This window comes from Cyprinus carpio, chromosome B8 (assembly GCF_018340385.1).
Source record: "Cyprinus carpio isolate SPL01 chromosome B8, ASM1834038v1, whole genome shotgun sequence".
NCBI classification, from domain to species: domain Eukaryota; kingdom Metazoa; phylum Chordata; class Actinopteri; order Cypriniformes; family Cyprinidae; genus Cyprinus; species Cyprinus carpio.
In genome coordinates, this window is record NC_056604.1 from 24,351,054 (window position 1) to 24,372,179 (window position 21,126).

The 21,126-nt window shown below is 36.9% G+C and overlaps 2 protein-coding genes across 4 annotated transcripts; both read right to left on the bottom strand.

Annotated features, from left to right (window-relative positions):
* Positions 1–898: 898 nt before the first annotated feature.
* entpd4 (ectonucleoside triphosphate diphosphohydrolase 4) lies at positions 899–14,323 on the bottom strand. Of its 3 annotated transcripts, XM_042730200.1 has the most exons (14): positions 14,059–14,323; positions 13,515–13,701; positions 11,424–11,621; positions 11,129–11,334; positions 9,907–10,057; positions 9,709–9,812; positions 9,088–9,147; positions 8,800–8,954; positions 6,531–6,697; positions 5,178–5,502; positions 4,737–4,822; positions 4,412–4,573; positions 4,060–4,304; positions 899–4,024 (listed from the first exon to the last, which is right to left on the bottom strand). In XM_042730200.1, the coding sequence occupies exons 2-13, from the start codon at positions 13,520–13,522 to the stop codon at positions 4,067–4,069; spliced, it is 1,860 nt and encodes a 619-aa protein (XP_042586134.1). In that variant the 5' UTR covers positions 13,523–13,701; positions 14,059–14,323; the 3' UTR covers positions 899–4,024; positions 4,060–4,066. The 3 variants fall into 3 exon arrangements, with proteins under 3 accessions (XP_042586134.1, XP_042586135.1, XP_042586133.1); XM_042730201.1 differs by having other exon boundaries at positions 899–4,304; positions 8,824–8,954; positions 14,059–14,322; XM_042730199.1 differs by having other exon boundaries at positions 899–4,304; positions 14,059–14,322.
* Positions 14,324–14,839: 516 nt separating this feature from the next.
* On the bottom strand, positions 14,840–20,866 carry LOC109057904 (charged multivesicular body protein 7). The gene is made up of 11 exons (XM_019075128.2): positions 20,672–20,866; positions 19,776–20,051; positions 19,514–19,685; positions 18,918–19,103; positions 17,737–17,870; positions 17,575–17,623; positions 17,372–17,491; positions 16,356–16,454; positions 16,195–16,252; positions 15,773–16,003; positions 14,840–15,143 (listed from the first exon to the last, which is right to left on the bottom strand). Exons 2-11 carry the CDS (start codon positions 20,045–20,047, stop codon positions 15,091–15,093), a joined length of 1,374 nt encoding a protein of 457 aa, XP_018930673.2. The 5' UTR covers positions 20,048–20,051; positions 20,672–20,866; the 3' UTR covers positions 14,840–15,090.
* Between the last annotated feature and the right edge of the window lie 260 nt (positions 20,867–21,126).

Below are 21,126 nucleotides of genomic sequence, written 5' to 3' on the forward strand. Positions count from 1 at the left end.
CCCACTGACTCAGGCCATAAATGCACTTCATTATGCACTTTGTTTTCGCAGAATAATGCTGGAGAGCAAGGATACATTTATAAAATGCAGGGACCTGAAGATACTTAATTTTTATTGATTTATTCAACATTTATAATGTTACGGAAGATTATGTTTTAAATAAATCCTGCTCTTTTGAACATTCTATTCCTTGAAGAATTCTGAATAAAATTCAATATTAACAATAATAATCAATAATAAGAAGAAATGTTTCTTGAGCAGCAAATCAGCATGTCAGAATGATTTCTAAAGGATCATGTGACACTGAAGACTGGAGTAATGATTCTGAAAATTCAGAAAATATATCTTAAAATATATAAATGGTAATATTTCACCATATTTTGATCAAATAAATGCTGTCTTGGTGAGCAAAAAAAAAAAAAAAACTTTGCTTCACATGTACATATCTTACATACTTTAAGTGCAAGAATAAAATCATAAATTCACTATATAGATCTATTTTTAGTCATGCAGTTTTTTTATTTATTTTGTTTTATTATTTTTAATTTTGCTGTTATCACTTATAGGCTGCTAAATTGAATGCAAACTTTTTTTTAGTGATGGCAGTATTTGCATGACAAACAGTGTTAAGTCAGAATTTATTTATTGCAGTATTTAGTCATACTTTTAATTAACTTTTCAGTAATTTTACATGCTTTTGTCATTTGTTTTCCAATTCCCTTTTTCTTTTAGATTTATTAATTTTAATACTTCAGTTTTTTTTTTTTTATTAATTTCTGATTTTCTTTTTGAGTCGTACAAAAAGTAGGGGTACAATTTTGAGAAAATTATCTACAATACCCACCCCTAACACTCAGTGACACACAAGCTGATTGTTCAAAAAACCTACAAATTGATGTGAATTCACCACCAACAGTTCGTCATGAGAATGTGTTGGTAGACACCATATTTATTTATTTATTTTTTGCAAATAAAATCATAGCTATGAGGAAAAGTTTGCTCAATAGGCTGTACTGACTTAAGGTCCTACAACATGTTTTATTATTATTATTATTATTACAGGAACTAACAAACCTAGTTTCCATATAGCCATCTCAGACAGCTGAAGACCACATGGTCAGCCATTTAACATCTTCTCGGGTTTGTAACACAAGAATGAGAAAACAGGGGTCAGTCACTCTTTACAGCTCTGAGAAGTGAAAACAAGAAGGGTTTAACCTCTCATAAATAAACCACTGACACAAAGTCCTCTCATGAAGAACTCAATACTTAGTCCCGTACTCTAGTCAAGACTCCTTTTTCAATAAACGTATATGTGTTTTCCACTTAGCGAGCACCATTTGGAGGAACAAAACACCAAACACCATTTAATTCTTAATTTATCTTTATCTCTGACAACAGCAATATTGAAGGAATTGATGTTTTGCGTGCAAACTTGTTTAACAGTTTGTGTGAATATGGTACCTGTGCTTGACAAACACCAACATTATACAGCAGTGACTGACTCTCCAAAGAGAGACGTGAACACCAACCCCACATCAGCTCCTTTTTGCAAAAAAAAAAAAAAAAAAAAAGTGATATAAAGATTTTCAGTCAGGTTTCAAGTCCCACCATAGCACAGAAACTGCACTTGTTAAAATTACAAATGACTTGCTTCTTGGGTCAGACCAAGGCTGCATCTCATTGCTAGTTTTACTTGATCTTAGTGCGGCGTTCGACACCAAAGATCATGACATATTCATAGATCGATTACAAAACTATACGGGTATTCAAGGGCAGGCTTCAAGATGGTTTAGATCCTATCGGTCCGATCGCTACCACTTTGTTTATTTAACTAGTAAAATATGGAGTGCCACAAGGATCTGTCCTAGGTCCTCTGCTATTTTCAATATACATGTTGCCCCTTGGTAATATTATTAGAAAATACGGAATTATTTTCCATTGTTATGCTGATGATACTCAACTATATATCTCAACGAGAAATTAGGAATTTGCACTGAAATACATGGACCTACACATTCAATCAGAGCAGTGTACACCGCTTCAATTCCAAATGACTTTTAGATGCAAGATTTGTCATTTGTCAATGGCATCCTGTCATAATACATCCTAATTAAGCCCCCAAAACATTTTAATATACAGTAATGGTACACTGAAGAAGAAGAAGAAGAAGAAAAAAAGTATAAATTTAGTTCAATTAATAGTTAACCCAAACATAAAAATGTTGTCATCATTTAATCACCCTCAAGTTGTTGGTCCCCATTCACATCCACAGTATGGGGGGAAAAACTATTTTAGAAGTCAATGGATACCAGCAACTGTTTGGTTACACACATTTATCAAAATATCTTTTTGTTTTGTGTTCATCAGGAGAAAGAAACTCAGGGTGAGACAAGTGAGGAGGAGAAAATGATGACAGAATTTTCAGTTCATTTTCAGAATTTTCACGTAATTTTTACGTGAACTGTCCCTTTAAGTGATTATGTTGTTCCAAATCCATCAGATGTTCTTTCTATGGAACGCAAATGGTGTATCTCGGAAAAAATGTACTAGTTATTTTCAATATAGTGAAAGTGAATAAGAACTGTGACTGTCAAATGACCAAAAAAAAAAAAAAAAAAAAAAAAAAAAAAAAAAAAAAAAAAAAAACCAACACTACAGAAGTCTCATTATACTGCCCATTCAATTTGTGGTCATAGTATTGTTACTCACACAAAGCTATTGTTTGGCTTCAGAATACTTCATACTTTAAATATAGTACACAGTCATATGTGCAATGGTTTAAAAAAAATGTATGGTGCTTTTTACATCTTGATCCAATTCAGTGTAACTGCATGCAAATTAGTGACTAATACATTCATCAGAATGTTTTAGTCAAACCGAAGTGGCCATATGGGTTTGGAAGAACATGACTATTTATTTGTGGGTGAACTTATAAACTGTAAGCTTGAATTCTGGCATGCAAAGATGTGATTTTAACCCCCAAATGTATTGCACTGATTCTCATCATGGAGCTCTACAAGTTTAAATAACAACATTTATAGCTCCACCTCAATGTAAAGTCATAGAAATTATAGGTGATGGCATTTAAAAAAATGAAAATCAAATCAAATCAATGCTCACAATCCCACATACACTCACAGACAAGCAATAAACAGTACCAATGATAAAGCAGTAATTCTGACACTGTAACACTGTAATATTCACCATTGAAACCATCTACCTTTAACAAGAAAAAATAAAAATAAGTGCCATTTTCTCTTTCTCTCTCAACATTCCTCCATGGAGTGCTGTTCATGGAAACATAATTCATGGAAAGGTGTTTTAAGGTAGAAAAAAAAAAGTGAACCTAAATCATTTGATAAATTTGCCACATCTTTCTAATTGTGGTTGGTGTTTTTACATTTTAAAGGGATTTCGCTTTCTACCACAATATCAGCGTAGTCCAACCTCAGTGTCCAAGATAAAAGTTCCAAGACATGAGTTTCTATTGTACTGAACAGAAACCGAAAGAGAGAGAGAGAAAAGGTTTTAGTGGTAAAAACATTTAATATTCATCTTTTAAAATGAATCTCACTCTGTTTTTCTTTGGCACAACCAAAACATTAAATAAATGTTCAATTATGCGTACAGTCTTGAGTCGAGGCAACAGCCGGCAGAACCTTGTCTAGACTACGGACACATATATAGTCACATGTCCTCTTTCACAATGATAGTGACACTGAAATTCAAAAGGCAGCCTCAGCGTCCCTCAGACAATTAATAAATAAACAACCAAACATCACAGCTGATCAGAGGCAGCCATGCAGTCCTTTCCCAAGCTGCAGTCTTCACCGTCTTCACATTACGCCAAAGCTTGACTGGCCTTACTGTACATGTCATGTAGAATCCCTTGCAAAATATTCTGTGAAAATGCTAAACTGGCCAATGAGAAGCTGACATGATGACTGTTGGAGAAAGACTTGATAGGATGCAAAACCATGACAAAGTGTTTTAAAACCAAATCATTGGAGAGGAGCGTCTCCTCCAGTGATTGGCCCATTGTTTGATTGACAGGGTGCAGGCCCTATAGGGTAACAGGGAGGTCTGGTGAACCCAGGCCCTCCTCCAGCCACTTGACGGATGAAGAGGCACTGCGCAGGAGTGCGGAGCGGTTGTGTATGCGTCTCAGACGGAGCAGGTAGAGCAGAATAGACAAAACCACCACCAGAAAACAGGCCAGGAACAGATAGTGGTTGTTCATGAAGGAGAAGCTGCGATGCCAGCGAGAGTGAGAGCCCTTCAGACTCTCCTGCTGGATGTCCCTGACAGACCAAAACACCAGAAAACACATCAGAAATGTACACAAAAGAAAGATGTTTCTTTTTTTTTCAAATTAGAATTACATATATTGGTATGTATATGTTTGTACCTTAGAGGTAGAAAACGTGTGCGGTATAAAATGGCTCCTAGTGTCCACTGCACTTCTTTGTCATACACCAGCAGGGCCGTCCTGAGATTCTCGTACGCCGCTGGAAACGCAAAACCTGAGTGCAGCACCTCATACATCCACGCAGACTTGAAGCACTGATACCTGCAGGAGGAGAGGAGCAGCCCGTTTATTCATTTCTCCAAACTGATCACTGACACTACGTTATTTACAAACTGTTGACGTAGTATTTTCTACCATACACCTTTGTACTGACGAGAAAATGAGTCAATGCTGCCTTAATAGAAGTTTTGTATTTTAAACTTACTTCAGTCTATGTTGATCAGCATGCGAGGCATAAAGTCCTCGATCAAACCGTTCTTTCAGAGTCTTCCACTGGGTGGCACAGTAACTCTGAAATGAAAAGGATAAGGTCAGTAAAAACAATTTATAAGCTGGTCATTTTTGACTGGGAACACCACCTGCTGGGACAAAAATCCCCCAAAAAGGTTGTTATATCCTGTGTCAATTACTGAAATAAAACTTAAAAGTTGAAAAATATAAATGAAACACTTGCTGTAACAGAAATCTTGTTTCTTTCTTCTAATTTTCTTTTATGCATCACAGAGAGAGACATTTTGAAGAATGTTCACGCTGCTCTGTTCCATACAGACAGAAGTGACCTCTCTTTTTGGAGCTTGACCGCCACAGTGAGCTTTGATTCTATTGAAAAAGAGCAGCATGAACATATCGTAAAATGTCAGTGCACCTTAGCAGCGTTGGAATATTTGGTGGAGTTGTAGTCTCCTCCCATGCGCAGCACATCTTCGGTACAGTAGTAGAACTCAGAGAAGCCGTAGAACTGGCTGTTGGTGAAGTCGATGGGTGGCTGGTAGACTCCGTTCAGCGAGGTGTTGGTGTCGTTGGTGCGGTTGAGGAACGGCTGGAGCAGCAGACGGCAGCGGTCGAAGTCTCCAGTGCCTCTCAGGTGAACTCTCTGGTCCTGAGGACCCACCTCGTCCTGGAGGTCAGCTGGCAGACAGGGGTCAAGAATGGGCGAGTCTGCGCTCTCTCCTTGATGCTGAACCAGCAGCCTAGAGACAGTAGTGATGGATGAGAACTTCCCAAGGAATGTTGGTTGACATCAAATATTCACAATATTAATAAAAGTGTTAAAACAAAGGCGTTTTAATAATGGTTCTCATTTAAAACCTCTAAATCATTAAATCAAGCTTAGCCACATTTTTTACTGTGAATCAGTTCAAGCAGCCAGAATAAACAGACACTAATCTGATGTTTGCATGACCAATGTTCATGGAAGCCGCCACACGTTATTGTTAATAAATTAAATGTTTTTAGGCAAAAAAATAAAAAAATAAAAATACACATAGCTAGTACTGAACAGCATCAAAAGGCTAAAACGTAAGTTGTTATTTTAACATTAGTGTTTGGTAAGGTTTTTTTAGCGGTTGGTACATTTTTTGCAATGTTGATGTTTTGTTAGTTTTTTGTTATGTTTAATTTTTTTCCATTACATTTTTCTAATTAATCAAGGCTGGATTTATTTAATCAAAAATACAGTAAATGCAGTAGTATTTTGGAATATTTTATCATAATATAAAAACATATACAAGAATATAAAATATTTTATAATCTATATATAAAAATAATTCATATAATTTATAGAAATACATGTACATAATCACAACAAATATTTGTAAATTATATACAAATTTCATTTTATTCCTATGATCAAAGCTGAATTTTCAGCATCATTACTCCAGTCTTCAGTGTCACATGATCCTTCAGAAATCATTATAATATGATGATTTGAGGCTCAAGAAACATTTATCATCATTATTTTTATTATTATTATGAATGCTGAAAACAGTTTTGCTGCTTCATATTTTTGTGGAAAATGTGATGCATTTTATTCTTTGATTTATGTGAAACAGAATTTTTTTTTGTAAATGTTTAAATAAATGTTTACTCAAACTTTTGATCAATTTAATGCATCTTTGATGAATGAAAATAAAATGTATATATAAAAATAAAAAATAAAACTTTTGAAAGGTAGTCTACCACATGTTCAACAATATTTTCAAAAATTATTTGATCTTACTTGTTTTGGATTTGTGTGGTGCTGATGAGGTTTTCCTCATATCTCTGGCGGGCCGCATTTCCACCAAAACCCAAAAATGTTGAGACATAAACACGGTACACGTGCTCTGTTCTGTGAGCATCACAGCCCAGGTTAAACTCCGCCAGCAAATTCTTGGCTATCTCTTCCTGATAGCACACAGCAACACACAGACAGAAATATAAGACTGCTGTGGAGAACAGATGTTAACAGAGGTTCAACATTTGGAGCATCTTCTAAAATTGCAGATCAACAGATCTACTCTGAAGAGCGCTTGAAATTGCATGTTTCTTTAAACAAAGAGGCAGCAAAGCAAGTGAAGTGAGAAGCAGCATCATATTTGTAAAATGACATTTAGAGGAATGTTGGGGGTTCAGAACAAGTTGAGCTCTATCAAAAGCATGTGTGGCATGTTGTTGATTACCACAGAAAATTAGTGACTCATCCCTCAGTAAAAATTAACATTTAGAGCAATGCACTTACAATGGAAGTCTATGAGACGAGACAATCTGAAGGCGAGACAATTGAGCTCAACATGTGTTGATCAAGAACATTCCTTTAAATAGCTCAGATGCTATACTACAGACACAGAAAAACACTAAAGTACATGACGAAAACACTGAACACTTCAATTGGATTGTGTTTGATTTCTGTGGCATCCTGTTATGTCAGATTAGAGGCCATCAGGATGTGGGCTGAGCAGTTTTCCTCTAAATCAACTGCACATACAGAATTAAGTCAGTTAATACATTCAGAAAAAAACAAACAAAACAAAACAAAAATCGCACGCACTCACACACACCCCAAATTCGTGGATTGCTAATATTAGATTATGAAACTCTCCCTAAATTACAGAGATTCAATTAAATGATCAAATATTGTTTAAAGGGGCCATATAATTAATAAAAGTAGATAAACAGTATATTCTGATTTATATATAGAAGCCTTAAAGTACAGCAGGAAAAACAGCCTGTCTGATTAAAGGTCCGTTCACATCCAAGGACGATAAAGACATAGTTCTAAAAATCATTCTCAATATTAAAGAATACCAGAGTCCACACCACAACTATAACGATAAAGACAGAGAAACAATATTGTTGGAATCACATTTTTTCCCCCGCTGATGAATGATAAAAAATTGACAGCTAATCAGAATCCATCCTGCTGTAACTAGCTCAAGAATTTAAAGCGGCAGACGAGCGTGTGCTTAGAATAAACAGACAGATATCATTTGCTGGTGTGAACACTAATATCGTTATCTTTATAGTTATTGTTCTTGGTGTGAACGGGCATTAATTCTGAGGGTCAGAGAGGGAAGACATGATCTTATGAAAAAAAAAAAACAACAACCCTATTTCATTAGAAAACATCTATTTTATGTTGTAGTGAATTGGAGGAGAATGCATATGAAGCGGTATAATTTTTTTCCAACACTAAAACATGATTTTTTTTTGGGGGGGGGGGTGTACGAATTAGTCTGAATGAGACTGTACGAATTAGTGCAAATTAGTCTGAATGAGACTGTACGAATTAGTCTGAATTAATCTGAATGAGACCGTACGAATTAGTGCGAATGAGACCGTACGAATTAATCCAAATGAGACCGTACGAATTAGTGCGAATGAGACCGTACGAATTAATCAGAATAAGACACTACAGATTAGTCTGAATAAAATTGTACAAATTAGTCCAAATGAGACTATATGAATTAATCTGCATGAGATTGTACGAATTAGCCTAAATGAAATTGCATGGATTAGACTGGATGAGACTGCACAAATGAAACTAATCTGAATTAGACTGTACAAATTAGATTGTACGAATTAGCCTGAATGTGACTGTATAACTATCAATCTGAATGAGACAGAAAATGAATACACCACCAATTCACCAAAACAAACTGCAATGATACAAACTGCAATAAGAGTGTGTTGTACAATATTTTTGGTATAAGAAACCTTATATTGTAAGTGGACTTCAGAATAAGAAATAAAACTGAATTTGGTCCCCTTTAAAAAATAACTGTTGAAAAGCGATTAGTATTGTTCTCAGAGCTTAAGCACCATGCTGCTATATGAGCATGCAGCAGGCTTATCTCAATCCAAAGCATCAGTTCAGCAAATTCACCATAGCCTTGTACTGCACTGGGCCATGGACCACAGAGCACCAGGAGAACAAGAATGAGAGAATGAGAAGGACAAAGCCAAACTTTCAGCTTTCAAAAATACGGGAAATTTTCATAGATAATAACCTGTTGTGGAGAAGCAAAGCTTACAGTTTTGGGCACTTCGTATGCGATCTGAGTGGAGACGCCACCCATGTCCAATACACCAGCCGTACGCTTGCGCACCAGCGTCTCCTGCTGGTCACTGCCAGGAACCTGCACCTCCACCACTGCCTCATGTTCTGAGAAACAAGAGCACAGAAAATATAACAAAACAAACAAACAAAAAAATAGAAATGAAAGTGTAGATGAAAAACAACTTTTCTAGGGGCTGTATATTTTTTTTGAGAAATAAAACGGCACAATATCACTTACCATCCTCAACATGATTGAATCGTCCCAGGACAAAGTTGATACCTATCCATGCATATACTCCTGCAAAAAATAAAAATAAATACATAAATAAAAAAAATAAACAAAAAATTGAATTCCACTGAATAATAATTTTAATCAGAAAAGATTCATTAAATTCATCCAAAGTGACAGTAAAGACACTTGAATAAATGCTGTTTTAAACGTATTCAACAAACAACCCTGAAAAAAAGCATCACCGTCTTAAAAATATTAAGCAGGATGACGGTTTTCAACATTGATAATAATTAGAAATGTCTCTTTAGCAGCAAATGAGAATTTTAGAATGATTTCTAAAGGATCATGCAACATAGAAAACTGAAGTAATGATGAAAATTCAGCTTTGCATCACAGAAATAAATTACATTTTAAATATATTACAACAGAAAAAAATTCACAATATTAAAGTTTTTATTGTATTTCTGATCAAATAAATGCAGCCTGGATGAATATTTAAAAAAAAAATCTTACTGACCCCAAACTTTTTGAACGTTAATGTGGATTTGTGTGACATTTAAATGAACCCCTGCATTTTTGAGCTGATGACTCTAGAGGTGGTCTAGAAGAGGTTCAGAGGTGTCTTACCTTCCTGTTTGCCTGAGATAACTTCCACATGGGAGTCGGAGAACAGGAAGTTGAAATTAACAGGAATGTCAGTCCGCAAATCCTCCAGCAGGGCCTCCTGTTGGCTGCAATCAAACACAATCTTACCACATGCTGCAGCTGTCCCACAGCATGCAGATAATATAAGGTGTGCATTTGTGTGAGTGTGTGACTAGACACCTTTCAGGCAGGACTCTCATTCCTGCAGTGCACAGGATGTAGAGAGGTGTCTCCTGGTGCTTGTTCTTAGGGATGTGCTGAGCAGCAAAGCTCAGCAGAGGGCTGATGTAGTCGCTGGCCTTGTCTGGTGTGGATGCGTACTCTGAAATACCTGAACAAACAGAAACTAGTGTTACTTGTAGGGCTGAGTATTCGAACAACAAGCTCTTGATTTGATTCAATTTGATATACCAAATCATTTGGATATATATCAGCTACAGTGCGTATTTAAATTTAAATTGTATTAGTTGCTCTAATTTTTATAATAACTTTATAATGATATAAATTGGTTTCTACTTTAATTCATTAAAAAAAATATAAACATTTCATTAGTTGCTGTCTTTACATATTCATTTTGAATTTATTCAAACACACAGCTCTGGAAAAAATTGAGAGACCACTTGAAAATTCACAGTTTCTCTGGATTTACGATTTATAGTTATGTGTTTGAGTAAACTGTAACCTTTATACAGTAAGACGAAAATAGGACGAATAGTTTCCACTGATTAAAACTAGACTAAAATGCTCAGACATTTAGTCGACTACACGTTGACTAAAACTAAAACAGAACAAGCTGACTAAATATGATAAAAACTAAAAGTTACAACTGACACAAGACTAAAGCCTCGTTCACACCAAGGACGGTAACTACAAAGATAAAGATATTAACGTCCACACCAGTGAACAATATCATCTGTTTATTCTCCGTGCACACGCTTCTGCCGCTTTAAATTCTCCAGCTCGTTAAGGCAGGATTGATTCTGATTGGCTGTCAATGTTTGTATCGTTCATCAGCTGGGAAAAAATCATTCTGAAAGGGATTCCAATGATATTGTTTCTCTATGATAGTAGTGGTGTGGACTCTGCTATTCTTTAATATTGTTAACAATTTTTAGAACTGTATCTTTATTGTTATCTTTATAGTTATCGTGCTTGGTGTGAACGGGCCTTAAGACTAAGACTAAATTAAAAATAGCTGACAAAATTAACGCTCTTTACACACTGCCTCTGAAATTTTCATCCGTCATAAAAACAATTCGCATCAGGTTCGATTTTCTGCATTTTCGCATCCATAGCAAGCATTTTGACAGGAAAGGATGAAAAATATTTTTAAAAAAAAATAATGATTTCGGAAAAATTTTAGACTCTGTGTGCAAGGACCATAATTCATTCCCACACAGACCTGGTTTGATCTTCATCACTACAGGCTTCCTGTGCTTGTCTCGCATCTGTTTGATGTCTAGGAGCTCATGCAGGTTGCCGTTGTGCCGAGGCCAGGTGTACACAAACACACGGGAGCCACTGCTGCCACAGTCCACCACCAGCCCATAGTTCAGGTTGGGGTTATTGGTGTCTGTGGCCTCCATATCCGGCACCCGACCCAAACGTCTAGCGGAGACACATCCATTAGGATGATTAGTTTTCCTTAGATGCATCACAGAAATAACACAGCTGATGAGAACTGATAGGCTTTTTACGTGTGGATGTGTCTGTCCTCTCGTAACCAGCTGTACTGGCCCTTCCCTGTGACCAGCAGCAGGTACAGCAGCCCCATCACACCAGCCAACAGACCCAGCAGCAGCAGCTGCCTGAAGGAAGGCAACAGGAACCGCGGCAGAACCACCGGAGACAGGCTGAAGTGCCAGGATGCTGGAAACAGGCAGGAAATGCTAATCCTGTAGAGAGGGGTAAAAATATGATGAGAAATCTATCACTATGGTTACTGGATCCTCTTAGCTTGGCTAAAATTAGGAAAGACATGCACTAGAAAAAATGATTTTAGGTGCTCGTTCAATTGAGCTAAAAGCAACATGTTCGGTTGACTGAAATATGCGGGGAAGTTTACTTTTGTGGTGGAACTGAAAATGCATGGGTGGATTTTTTGCTCCCAGCAACCTTTGCATAAGACTGAATTGTGAGAGTAAATGTTGAAATGAAGTATTATTTTAAGGTAAATAAGACCCATTAAGGTGTTGTCAGTCCCATTTGCAAAACTTTACAGGCAAAATTGTATATTGTCATTAGTACAGTGAGGTATGAAGCACAGCTCACACGAAGGTCACTTTCAAACCAAGCAGCTTTCTATTGGTCACTGTGATGAATTCACATGACCTGCTTAGCGAAATCATTTGCAAGTGAAATGACTGGATTTCAGCTGGTGGTGTTTTTTTCAGCATATGTTGTTTTTGCTCCATTAAAGGGATACTCCATCCCAAAATGAAAATTTTGTCATTAATCACTTACCCCCATGTCGTTCCAAACCCGTAAAAGCTTCAATCGTCTTCGGAACACAATTTAAGATATTTTGGATGAAAATCAGGAGGCTTGAGACTGTCCTATAGACTGCCAAATAAATAACAGTGTCAAGGTCCTTAAAGGTTTGAAAGTCATCGTCAGAATTGTCCATCTGTCATATGTGATTCAACCATAACAATATGAAGCGACGAGAATATTTTTTGTACACGAAGAAAACAAAAAGAACGACTTTATTCAACAATTCTTCTACTCTGTGTCTCTCCAAATTAGCATAGCACCATTTTGACAAATCTGAGAATTACGCAGGCGACGTACACTCTTCTGTGTCAGCCGCACCACAAGGATATGCTGTTTCTTATAAATAAAAAAACTCATCCACGCAGCGCCACGCAGCGCGGGCCCAGCACGGCTGACACAGAAGAGCGTACGCCATCTGTGTACTGCTCAGATTTGCCAAAATGCCGCTACGCTGATTTGGAGAGACAGAGGAGAGGAATTGTTGAATAAAGTCATTATTTTTGTTTTCTTCGTGTACAAAAAATATTCTCTTCGCTTCTTATTATTATGGTTGAACCACTGATGGCAGATGGACTATTCTGTCAATGCTTTTCATACTTTTCTTGACCTTGACAGTGTAACTTACTTGGCAGTCTATGGGACAGTCACAAGCCTCCCGGTTTTCATCCAAAATATCTTAAATTGTGTTCCGAAGACGAACAAAGCTTTTACGGGTTTGGAACGACATGGGGGTAAGTGATTAATGACAACATTTTAATTTTGGGATGGAGTATCCCTTTAAATGAACACAGCTATGCTAATATCAGTGCAGTGACAAGTAGTGACAATGTAAATAAATAAATACATTTTCTATTAAAAAAAACTGCATTACAATGAGAAATCAAGTATGTTCTTGTTCACTTTGTTAAATTGTACTTAACTTAGATAAGTGGATTTTTAAGGAAGCCTATTACTAATAAACTTAGAATAAAACTAATAAGGTAATTGCAACTTTTTCTCACAATTCTAGCTTTTTTTTTTTTTTTTTTTGCACTGTGAGATAAAAAAGAAAACATTGTAAAGTCAGAGTGTTGTTTAAAGTTTACTAGTCTGCACCAACAAACCATTCACCATCAGACCAGGAGTGTGCATTTTGAAAGCAAAAAACATCTATTCTTATTTCACGCTGACTTTAAAGGTGTGTCAAGCAGGAGAAACATCTTATAATAAATAAGGAAAGAATGTATTAGCCATTATTACTTGCATCACATTTCACATCAACCCCTTTTCTCAAATAACTTGAGTTTTGTACTTGCCTTCCCATTGCTGGAGTGGATGAAGAGCTTATGAAGAGGACGAATCAAACCTTTACCACCAGCTGCTTCTCTGTACAGGTGTATTCCTCCATGACGTCATATTTCAAGCCATCCTCACCTTCATCCTCATCCTCATCATCAGGGGCTTTCACACGTGTTCAGGTGCGCTGAGGAGACGTGGCATGTCCTGACAGGAGGAAGTGAAAAAAACGCTTCACAGTTCATAAGTTCACTTGAAGACAGACGTTCATATGTCTATCACGATACCTAAGCGATAGATCACACTGTCTACACAGATAGCATTCATCATCTCATAATAAACGATAGGAACATGACCTAGTGCTGTCTAGGAAGGAAGCTCACTAGATTTTGAAACGCAACCACAATTAACGTCTGCTCAGGCCGAGGACAGTTCCGATGATAAACGGATGACTATTTGATAGTTAAAAGTAGGTCTGTAAGGTTTTGGAGAGATTTAACGCAGTCAGAAGTGTTATCCTCTGGTCAGATAAACATCTGTATGAACGCAGGAATATGTTCTCACCGTTCGGCTAACGTTACATCTGGGACGAATGCGTCAATAATACAGCCATCCTCTGTGTTTTATGAATTCAGTCGTCCTATGATTGAAATCCTCTCGGTGAACACATAAATATGGAACTTTAATTCCTCTGGCAGTGATGATAGTTCAAATGTGGCGGAGAAAAGCCGCTAATTCCCGGCAGTTACCGAGCAACAGCTCAGCTCAGCAGTAAGAACGGCCAGTGCGCATGCGTGTCAATTCCGGAAGCTGCGTGTACACTGCTGCTCTGACGTCCTCTTGCGTTTCCAATTCGTCACTTGTAAACATCGGAAGTCAATTCAAATCACTTTAATAAAAAAAAAAAAAAATCACTTTAATCCATTCCTGTTAAATTTGAAGTGAAATACTTAGGTTTTTTAATGTCTAAAGAAATACATACGAGAGAATTAGTAAACATAGATGAGAGAATTGACAGTATGGTAAATAAATAAAAAAATAAAAAATAAATAAAATAAAAACACTTATTTAAATAAATACTAACACTGATTTCTTATCAGACTTGATAAGAAAATGTGTCTTCTTTCAGAAACAATATTCTTACCAACCTCAAAAAATAATAATAATAATAATAATAATAATTTTCTTCAGTTTCTGCCAGTGTTTATAACTTATTAATATGGCTATATACTTAAAATTACAGATTTTAATATACACTTCAAAGAAAAATACTACTACTACTAATAAATTTGCAAAGACAGATCTGAGTGAGCATCTCACTTCTCAAAACAACGCACACAGAATATTCTTTATTTGGCATCATAATTTGTAGTTTTATTAGAATTGTACAGACTTTACAAACTCAAAAAGGCCACTCTTAAAACTTTCTTTAAAAAACAAAAAATAGACATGCCATTACGAACATGAATAAGGGCTTTTCATAAAGACTTGGTAGGGCTTCTTACAATGCAAGGACACACAAGTACTGTATCTGATGGCTTTCTTTAGAGGATAGCGATTAACCCATTTTAGTGGCTGCTTGTGCTCAACGGTCGCTCACTGTGCCGGCTCCAGCTTCCTGTGAGCTGAGATACTTCCTCTTGGCACAACTGAGGAGCAAAGAAAAGAAAACACTAAGAAACACAGTCAACAAGAGCAAAGAGCAGTGAAATATATTTATATTCATTTAAAAAGATGTTAATGTTTAGCTTATCTAAAGGGCCTCAAACAAAACCCTTGAATCAATTTAATGAAGTCGAATCAATAAACAGCACAATTTTTATCAAGATACTGGTATTTCTCATTTAGGTACAACAGTTTGAAAGATATTCAATTCCATCTTTGACACCACAGGGAATAACTGCCATAACATTAAAATGTAGCTAATATATAATAAATATAATATATAATTAATATGATTATTATTGCAAAGACAAAAAAACTATACATTGCTATTTTAATACAAATGCACTGTAAAATAAAAATGTATATTCAAATTAGTATACAAGTTATTTTACTTAAGACAGCAGTAGTAAAAATAATTAATAAAAAAAAAAAAATCATAATTCACTTATAATCCTAAAGCTTTTTTTTGTCAGAAAACTATTGGTATTGTTGTATCAATACTGCATAAATGAGTACTGAAACCAAATGTTTCAGTATTGATATGTACAGAAAAACAAAATCAGTATTTTTGAAATATTTTCAAATATGACTAATAATGACAACGTAAAGGAACCTGTGTCAGAGACTGTAAGTCGACTTAGTTCTCTGTCCAGCTCCTCGTCTGTGATGCCTAGACTGGAATCAGGCACGGAGGGCAGAGACTGGACAAAGTCAGCATCCAGGATACCCGTTTTCCTTGGAGGAGAAATAGGATGCGTCGGGACCACTGGGAGCACGTCGTTATCTGGGATGGTTTTCTCCAATAATGACTTCAGCTCCTCCTCCAACTCCTCTGAATCCTCACCTATGAGCACATGAAGCATTGGGTTTTGAAGGCAGCTTTATGGGAAAGACTGTTCCAGTGACGGTATTGTCATTCATTAATGAACTGTAGCCAGAAAGGCAGAAATACCAATCATAGCACGTAAAGCAAAGACGTTGCTGATATACAGAATCCATCTGGGAAATTCATATAGTTTAGAAAAACGTGTATACCAGAATCCAGCGCTCCACTGGCAAGAGTCTGGTTGACTTCATCCTGAGTGTCGCATAACTGTGCAAAAAGCATAAATGGAAAATAAAGAACTTCTTTTAAAAATACGTATAATGACATTCTAATTAATATTAGCATATACAATGCATTTCTGATGAATCACCTCCTGTATCTGATCAACCAGGTTTTCTGCTCGCTCCACAGTCACACCCTTCAGTGAGATTCTCAGAGCCGCCACACCTGCCTGGTATGCCTGCATCACCTGTTCACACGTATCAAAACACTTCAGTAAGCCATGCATAATGTACAGTGCCCTCCACTAGTATTGGCACCCTTGGTAAATATGAGCAAATAAAATATATGTGAAAATAAATCTGCATAAATCGTTTTTTCCTAAAAATTATTATTAAAACTTTTTTAGTTTCATCTGACCATAGACCATAGAACAACATGTTTTACTCAAGGGGTGCCAATAATTGTGGCCAACATCCATTGAAATTTATAGAAATTTTATCCATTGTCTATAGATCCCACTCTGTTTGCCATTTGTTATTACAATATAGTGGAGACCCATGTCTAGATTTATTCCTTCATCACTGAGAAGGTTTGATGGCAGATTTATTCATACCTTCAAACCGCACAAGATCAAGATTTTCAGATCATCAGCACTTTTTCCGTTGTTTAAGCGTTGTCAGATTGGAGAGATGAAGTAAAACACTGGGCCACAAATATGTCTATTTAAAAAAAAAGCTCTGATTGGAGGATTTAAACTCTTGACATCTGGCAACCCTTAAGCATGAGTGCTTGTGGAGGCATGATACCAATAAAAGATAAAGCAAAAATCTGTGGGAAAATATTGCAGATGATTATGCTTAATCAAGAGAAGCAATATAAATCATGATCACAATGAATATGAATTATCATGCAATCATAATATCGTGTGATCATTAAACACAGAACTATGCGCATGTGAATATGTTGGAAAATTACAGAAATATTCTCAGGGCATACACAAAAAAAACTGGGGAGTTCCTGCTTTAAGCAGTGTTGCAGGAAAAATGTGAACCAGAAAAAAAGTGCAACACAGTGCTGGCTTGTAGGAGTGGGACGTGGTGAGGCGTGGGTGACGTTCACACTCACAGCAGACGGTCAGTGCATCTGTGTGTCTGTGCGTCTCACCAGGCGGTCCGTTTGGGAGTTTGCTATTCTGTCCAGGATCCCCTTCACTGTCTCGAGCTGAGCGAACAGACGGTCTGCTTTCTTCTCCACCCGCTTGCTCCCACGTAAACACCTCAGGGCCTGTGGCAGGAAAAGGTGGCAATCCATTAAAACGCATTTCTTGCCTATTACAATAGGCGCACACACAAAAAGTGCACTCATACCTGTGATTTCTTCCCCTCTTTAAGCAGTGATTTTGCCTGCTGCTTACACCTGCACATCAGACAACACATAATTTAACTGCAGCGCTATTGTAATAACCCATCATGTCACAGAAATGACACCGGCTGGAGTAACGTCAATGCGATCTGGATGAACTGGCTCACTTTTCTGCTTCCTGTCCCAACACCTCCACCCTCTCCTCCAGAAGCTTCTCGCTGCGCTGGAGCTGATAGATGCCCAGGTCCACCTCGCTGACGGGAGGCACACGGCCTTGTCCTGCCTGACTAAATTTCACCAGCTATACATGGACATGGTTAAAAGTTTCATTAGAAACAAACAAGTGGCAAAAGTTACTAATCAACCAATCAGTGCTCTGTGATTTTAGCAACACGTTTAGATCGCTGACTGGTTGAAGAAATGTTGAAACATGACTGTTTTTAGATATACATATCCATTCAAAAGTTGCGTTTTTAAACAGAAGACTCCTATGCTCTCCAAATACATGTAAAAAGTAACATTACGAAATATTAGTACAATTTAAAATAACTGTTGTCTATATTTTAAGATTTAATTTATTCCTGAATTTTCAGCATCATTACTGCAGTCTTCAGTGTCACATGATCCTTCAGAATTCATTCTGATATGCTGATTTGCTGCTCAAGAAACATTTATTATTATGAATCAGTGTTAAAACAGTTCTGTTGCTCCAAATTTATTGTAGAAACCCTGATTTAGTTTGTTTTTTCATGGTTTTGGAACATGGAAAGTTCAAATGAGCAGCATTTATCTGAAATAGAAATCGTTTGTAATATTATAAATGTCTCTACTATGGAAGCCAGTTTCCACCACGGAATAATTTTACAAAATAAATAAATAAAAACTCGTAAATTAAAAAAGAAAGAAAAAAAAATCTCACAATTATGACTTTTTGCTTTTTTAAAGCAATTATGTTTTTTTTTTTACTCAAGAATTGTGAGGAAAAAACTCAGAATTGTAACATTTACCTTTTAATTATATATATTTTACATACTCGAAATTCAGTACTTTTTTTTTCCCCTTTTTTTCTTATATCTCAGTGAGAAAAAAGTACTGTAAAAAAGGTCATATTTAATTTTTTTTTCCCATGGCAGAAATAAGATTCTATACTTATGTCATGCGAATTTAATGCATCTTTGCTGAATAAAAATACCACATTTTATAAAACCTTTTGAATGATTTTGAAGTGAACAATCACTGAAAAATGGTATAATTCTGCATTATTAGCTACAGAGTTTTCAAAATGCATCTTTCCCTAAAATCTGTGCGGCTACAGTACATCAAGGTTCGCTCTTGTCCTCAAACACACCTTCTCTCCTTCATGGAGTGAGACGGTGACATGTTTCTCTCTCTGTAGCTGCAGCAGAGCCAGGCAGAGCGAGCTTTCATCTGGACAGATGTGAGAGGAGAGAACACGCAGCTCTTGGAAAGACAGCAGAGAGTGTGTTGCTAAAGGAGAAGCCCGATATGCTGCCAAAAGTGCTGCTGCCTTTTCCTGCAAGAGGAAAAACAGCCCACGCTCAAATCCGACCTGCACGCCATATAAACAATATACAGTGGGGTCCAAAAGTGTTTGAGAATGTCTTTGTATTTGTTAGGTTACTTGAAGAGCAGCTATTATCATGTCATTATTTAATGCCCCAAAACCCATTTTTGGGCTTGTGGTGTTAGTAGACCACATGCACCTGATCATAACCAGATCTGCTTGTTTCCATCCCTCATGCTCACGCTAAATTACATTGATTATTATGGAAATGATTTGTCTGTGTGTATCAGTGTTCTTTAATGGGATTATGCTCTTATGCTAATTTGCTCTGTTTATGAATCTGACCCCGAACATTTTAGCAAGCAGTAGTCTATGTAAAGGCTGGAAATGAGCATTGATGCTGTTAGTTTTACACTTACTTTCACCAGGTCTATCACAACAAACGATTCCTCCAGCGGGACTCTCCCGCTGCCCAGCAGAGCTGACAGAGTCCATTTCAGAGGTCGAACTAACAAGAGTCCAACACCCCACGACAACCAGCCCGAGTCTACGTTTGCAGCAAAGTCTGATTCCTTCTGCACCTTCTCGTTTCTAGAAGGACAACAGAATAAATCTGAACAGTGTGGGCTGATTCCACTTTGTGATCTATGCGACTTTCTGCTCGAGGCGACAGTGACTTACCTGATCATGCTCTGAAGGACAGTACTCAAGCCCAGCGGGACAGAGCCCTTCCTCCTGAAGCTCTCATTCAGCTCCTGCAGACTCACACACACCGATCCGCGTCGCCTGCAGTGATCGATGATCAGAGGACTCCAGAAGTCTATCTTCCCGTCCCAGTCTGTGCAGTCAACATCTCGGTTCTCTTTGAAGGCAGAGAACAAGAAAGCCATCCGCTCGTCATCCTCCCAGTCCGGGGGGAACCACGCATCCCTCTTCTCCACTGAAACCGACATCGTGCTGTGAATGAAAGAGTCTGAATGATTACTACCCCAGCGTAAAAGAAGCACACTTTAGCATACTTTTTTAAAAAAAGAGTACTAATTATGGAAATAATAGATTTTAAAAGAATGCACTTAAGTGCAAACTGAACGTATTGTTTTTAGACACTTTGTTTTTAAGTATACTTTTAAGATTTTTAGTACACTACACGTGTGCATGCAATACATTTAAGTGCACTTCTTTTGCACAAAAGTGGCATGTATACATGAAGCGTAGCTGACAAATAAAATGGATTGGCTTTATTATCTTTTTAAAGTTGTTTAAAATTTAAGATGGTTCAAATTTAAATGAATGCATAAAGTAAATGTAAATACTAGGTAACTGGTTTCTATTTTTATAACCCAGGCCAAATGAAGTTCAACAGCACAAATATCCAATTTCTCGAACAGGAGCGTATAAAATTAGCATGCATCATAATCACAAAATAATTATTTGTTATTTATTTATTTATTTATTTATTATTTGCACGGCTATGATGCCTGATACATGCTGTCTAGATAGGAAGCTCACTAGGTTTCGAGAGATAGACAAAATCTGGTTCTCCAGTCTTAGATGTGTTTTAGGATTCAAGCTCAGACCTCAAGTTCAAGCAGCTGGATAAAGCCCTCAGCTAAAACCTCCTCAGTGTTTGTCGTGACATCCATCGGCGGGAATCAGCATACTGCTTAAATCATCGGCGGTGGAGAGACGAACGCAAAGAGCTCCGTTTATTACCGTTTAACTGTGTGCTAAAGATCACAGCACCGCACCCGGAAGACAACAACACTTCTTTTCTCTCTGGCCGTCATGATAACAGCACTGATCACAACTTACTGCCACCTAGCGCTGGAATGACATCGCTGCAAATGAACTAAGGAGATCAAATACACTTCCCTTGTTAAAATAAAGTGTGCCTAATTTTATTGAATATGCACTTGTAGTGTACTTCAGATCTGATTTATGATCTGTTCTTGCAGATAATTTTAACTGCCTTTGATATCCTTCCTTCTGATCGTTCATTTATTCTGGATTAAAATGAAATCAAGATTAGGCT

Bases quoted from the DNA above. Each gene is read 5' to 3' on its own strand.
- entpd4 (XM_042730200.1), bottom strand. The intron at 9,148-9,708 runs GTAAGACACCTC...TATTTTTTGCAG, and splicing joins TATCTCAGGCAAACAGGAAG to GAGTATATGCATGGATAGGT. The intron at 4,305-4,411 runs GTACAAACATAT...TTGGTCTGTCAG, and splicing joins ACACGTTTTCTACCTCTAAG to GGACATCCAGCAGGAGAGTC.
- LOC109057904 (XM_019075128.2), bottom strand. From the start codon at position 20,047: ATGTCGGTTTCAGTGGAGAAGAGGGATGCGTGGTTCCCCCCGGACTGG. The intron at 19,686-19,775 runs GTAAGTCACTGT...TTGTCCTTCTAG, and splicing joins GTCCTTCAGAGCATGATCAG to AAACGAGAAGGTGCAGAAGG. The intron at 16,455-17,371 runs GTGAGACGCACA...ACGTGTGAACAG, and splicing joins ACTCCCAAACGGACCGCCTG to GTGATGCAGGCATACCAGGC.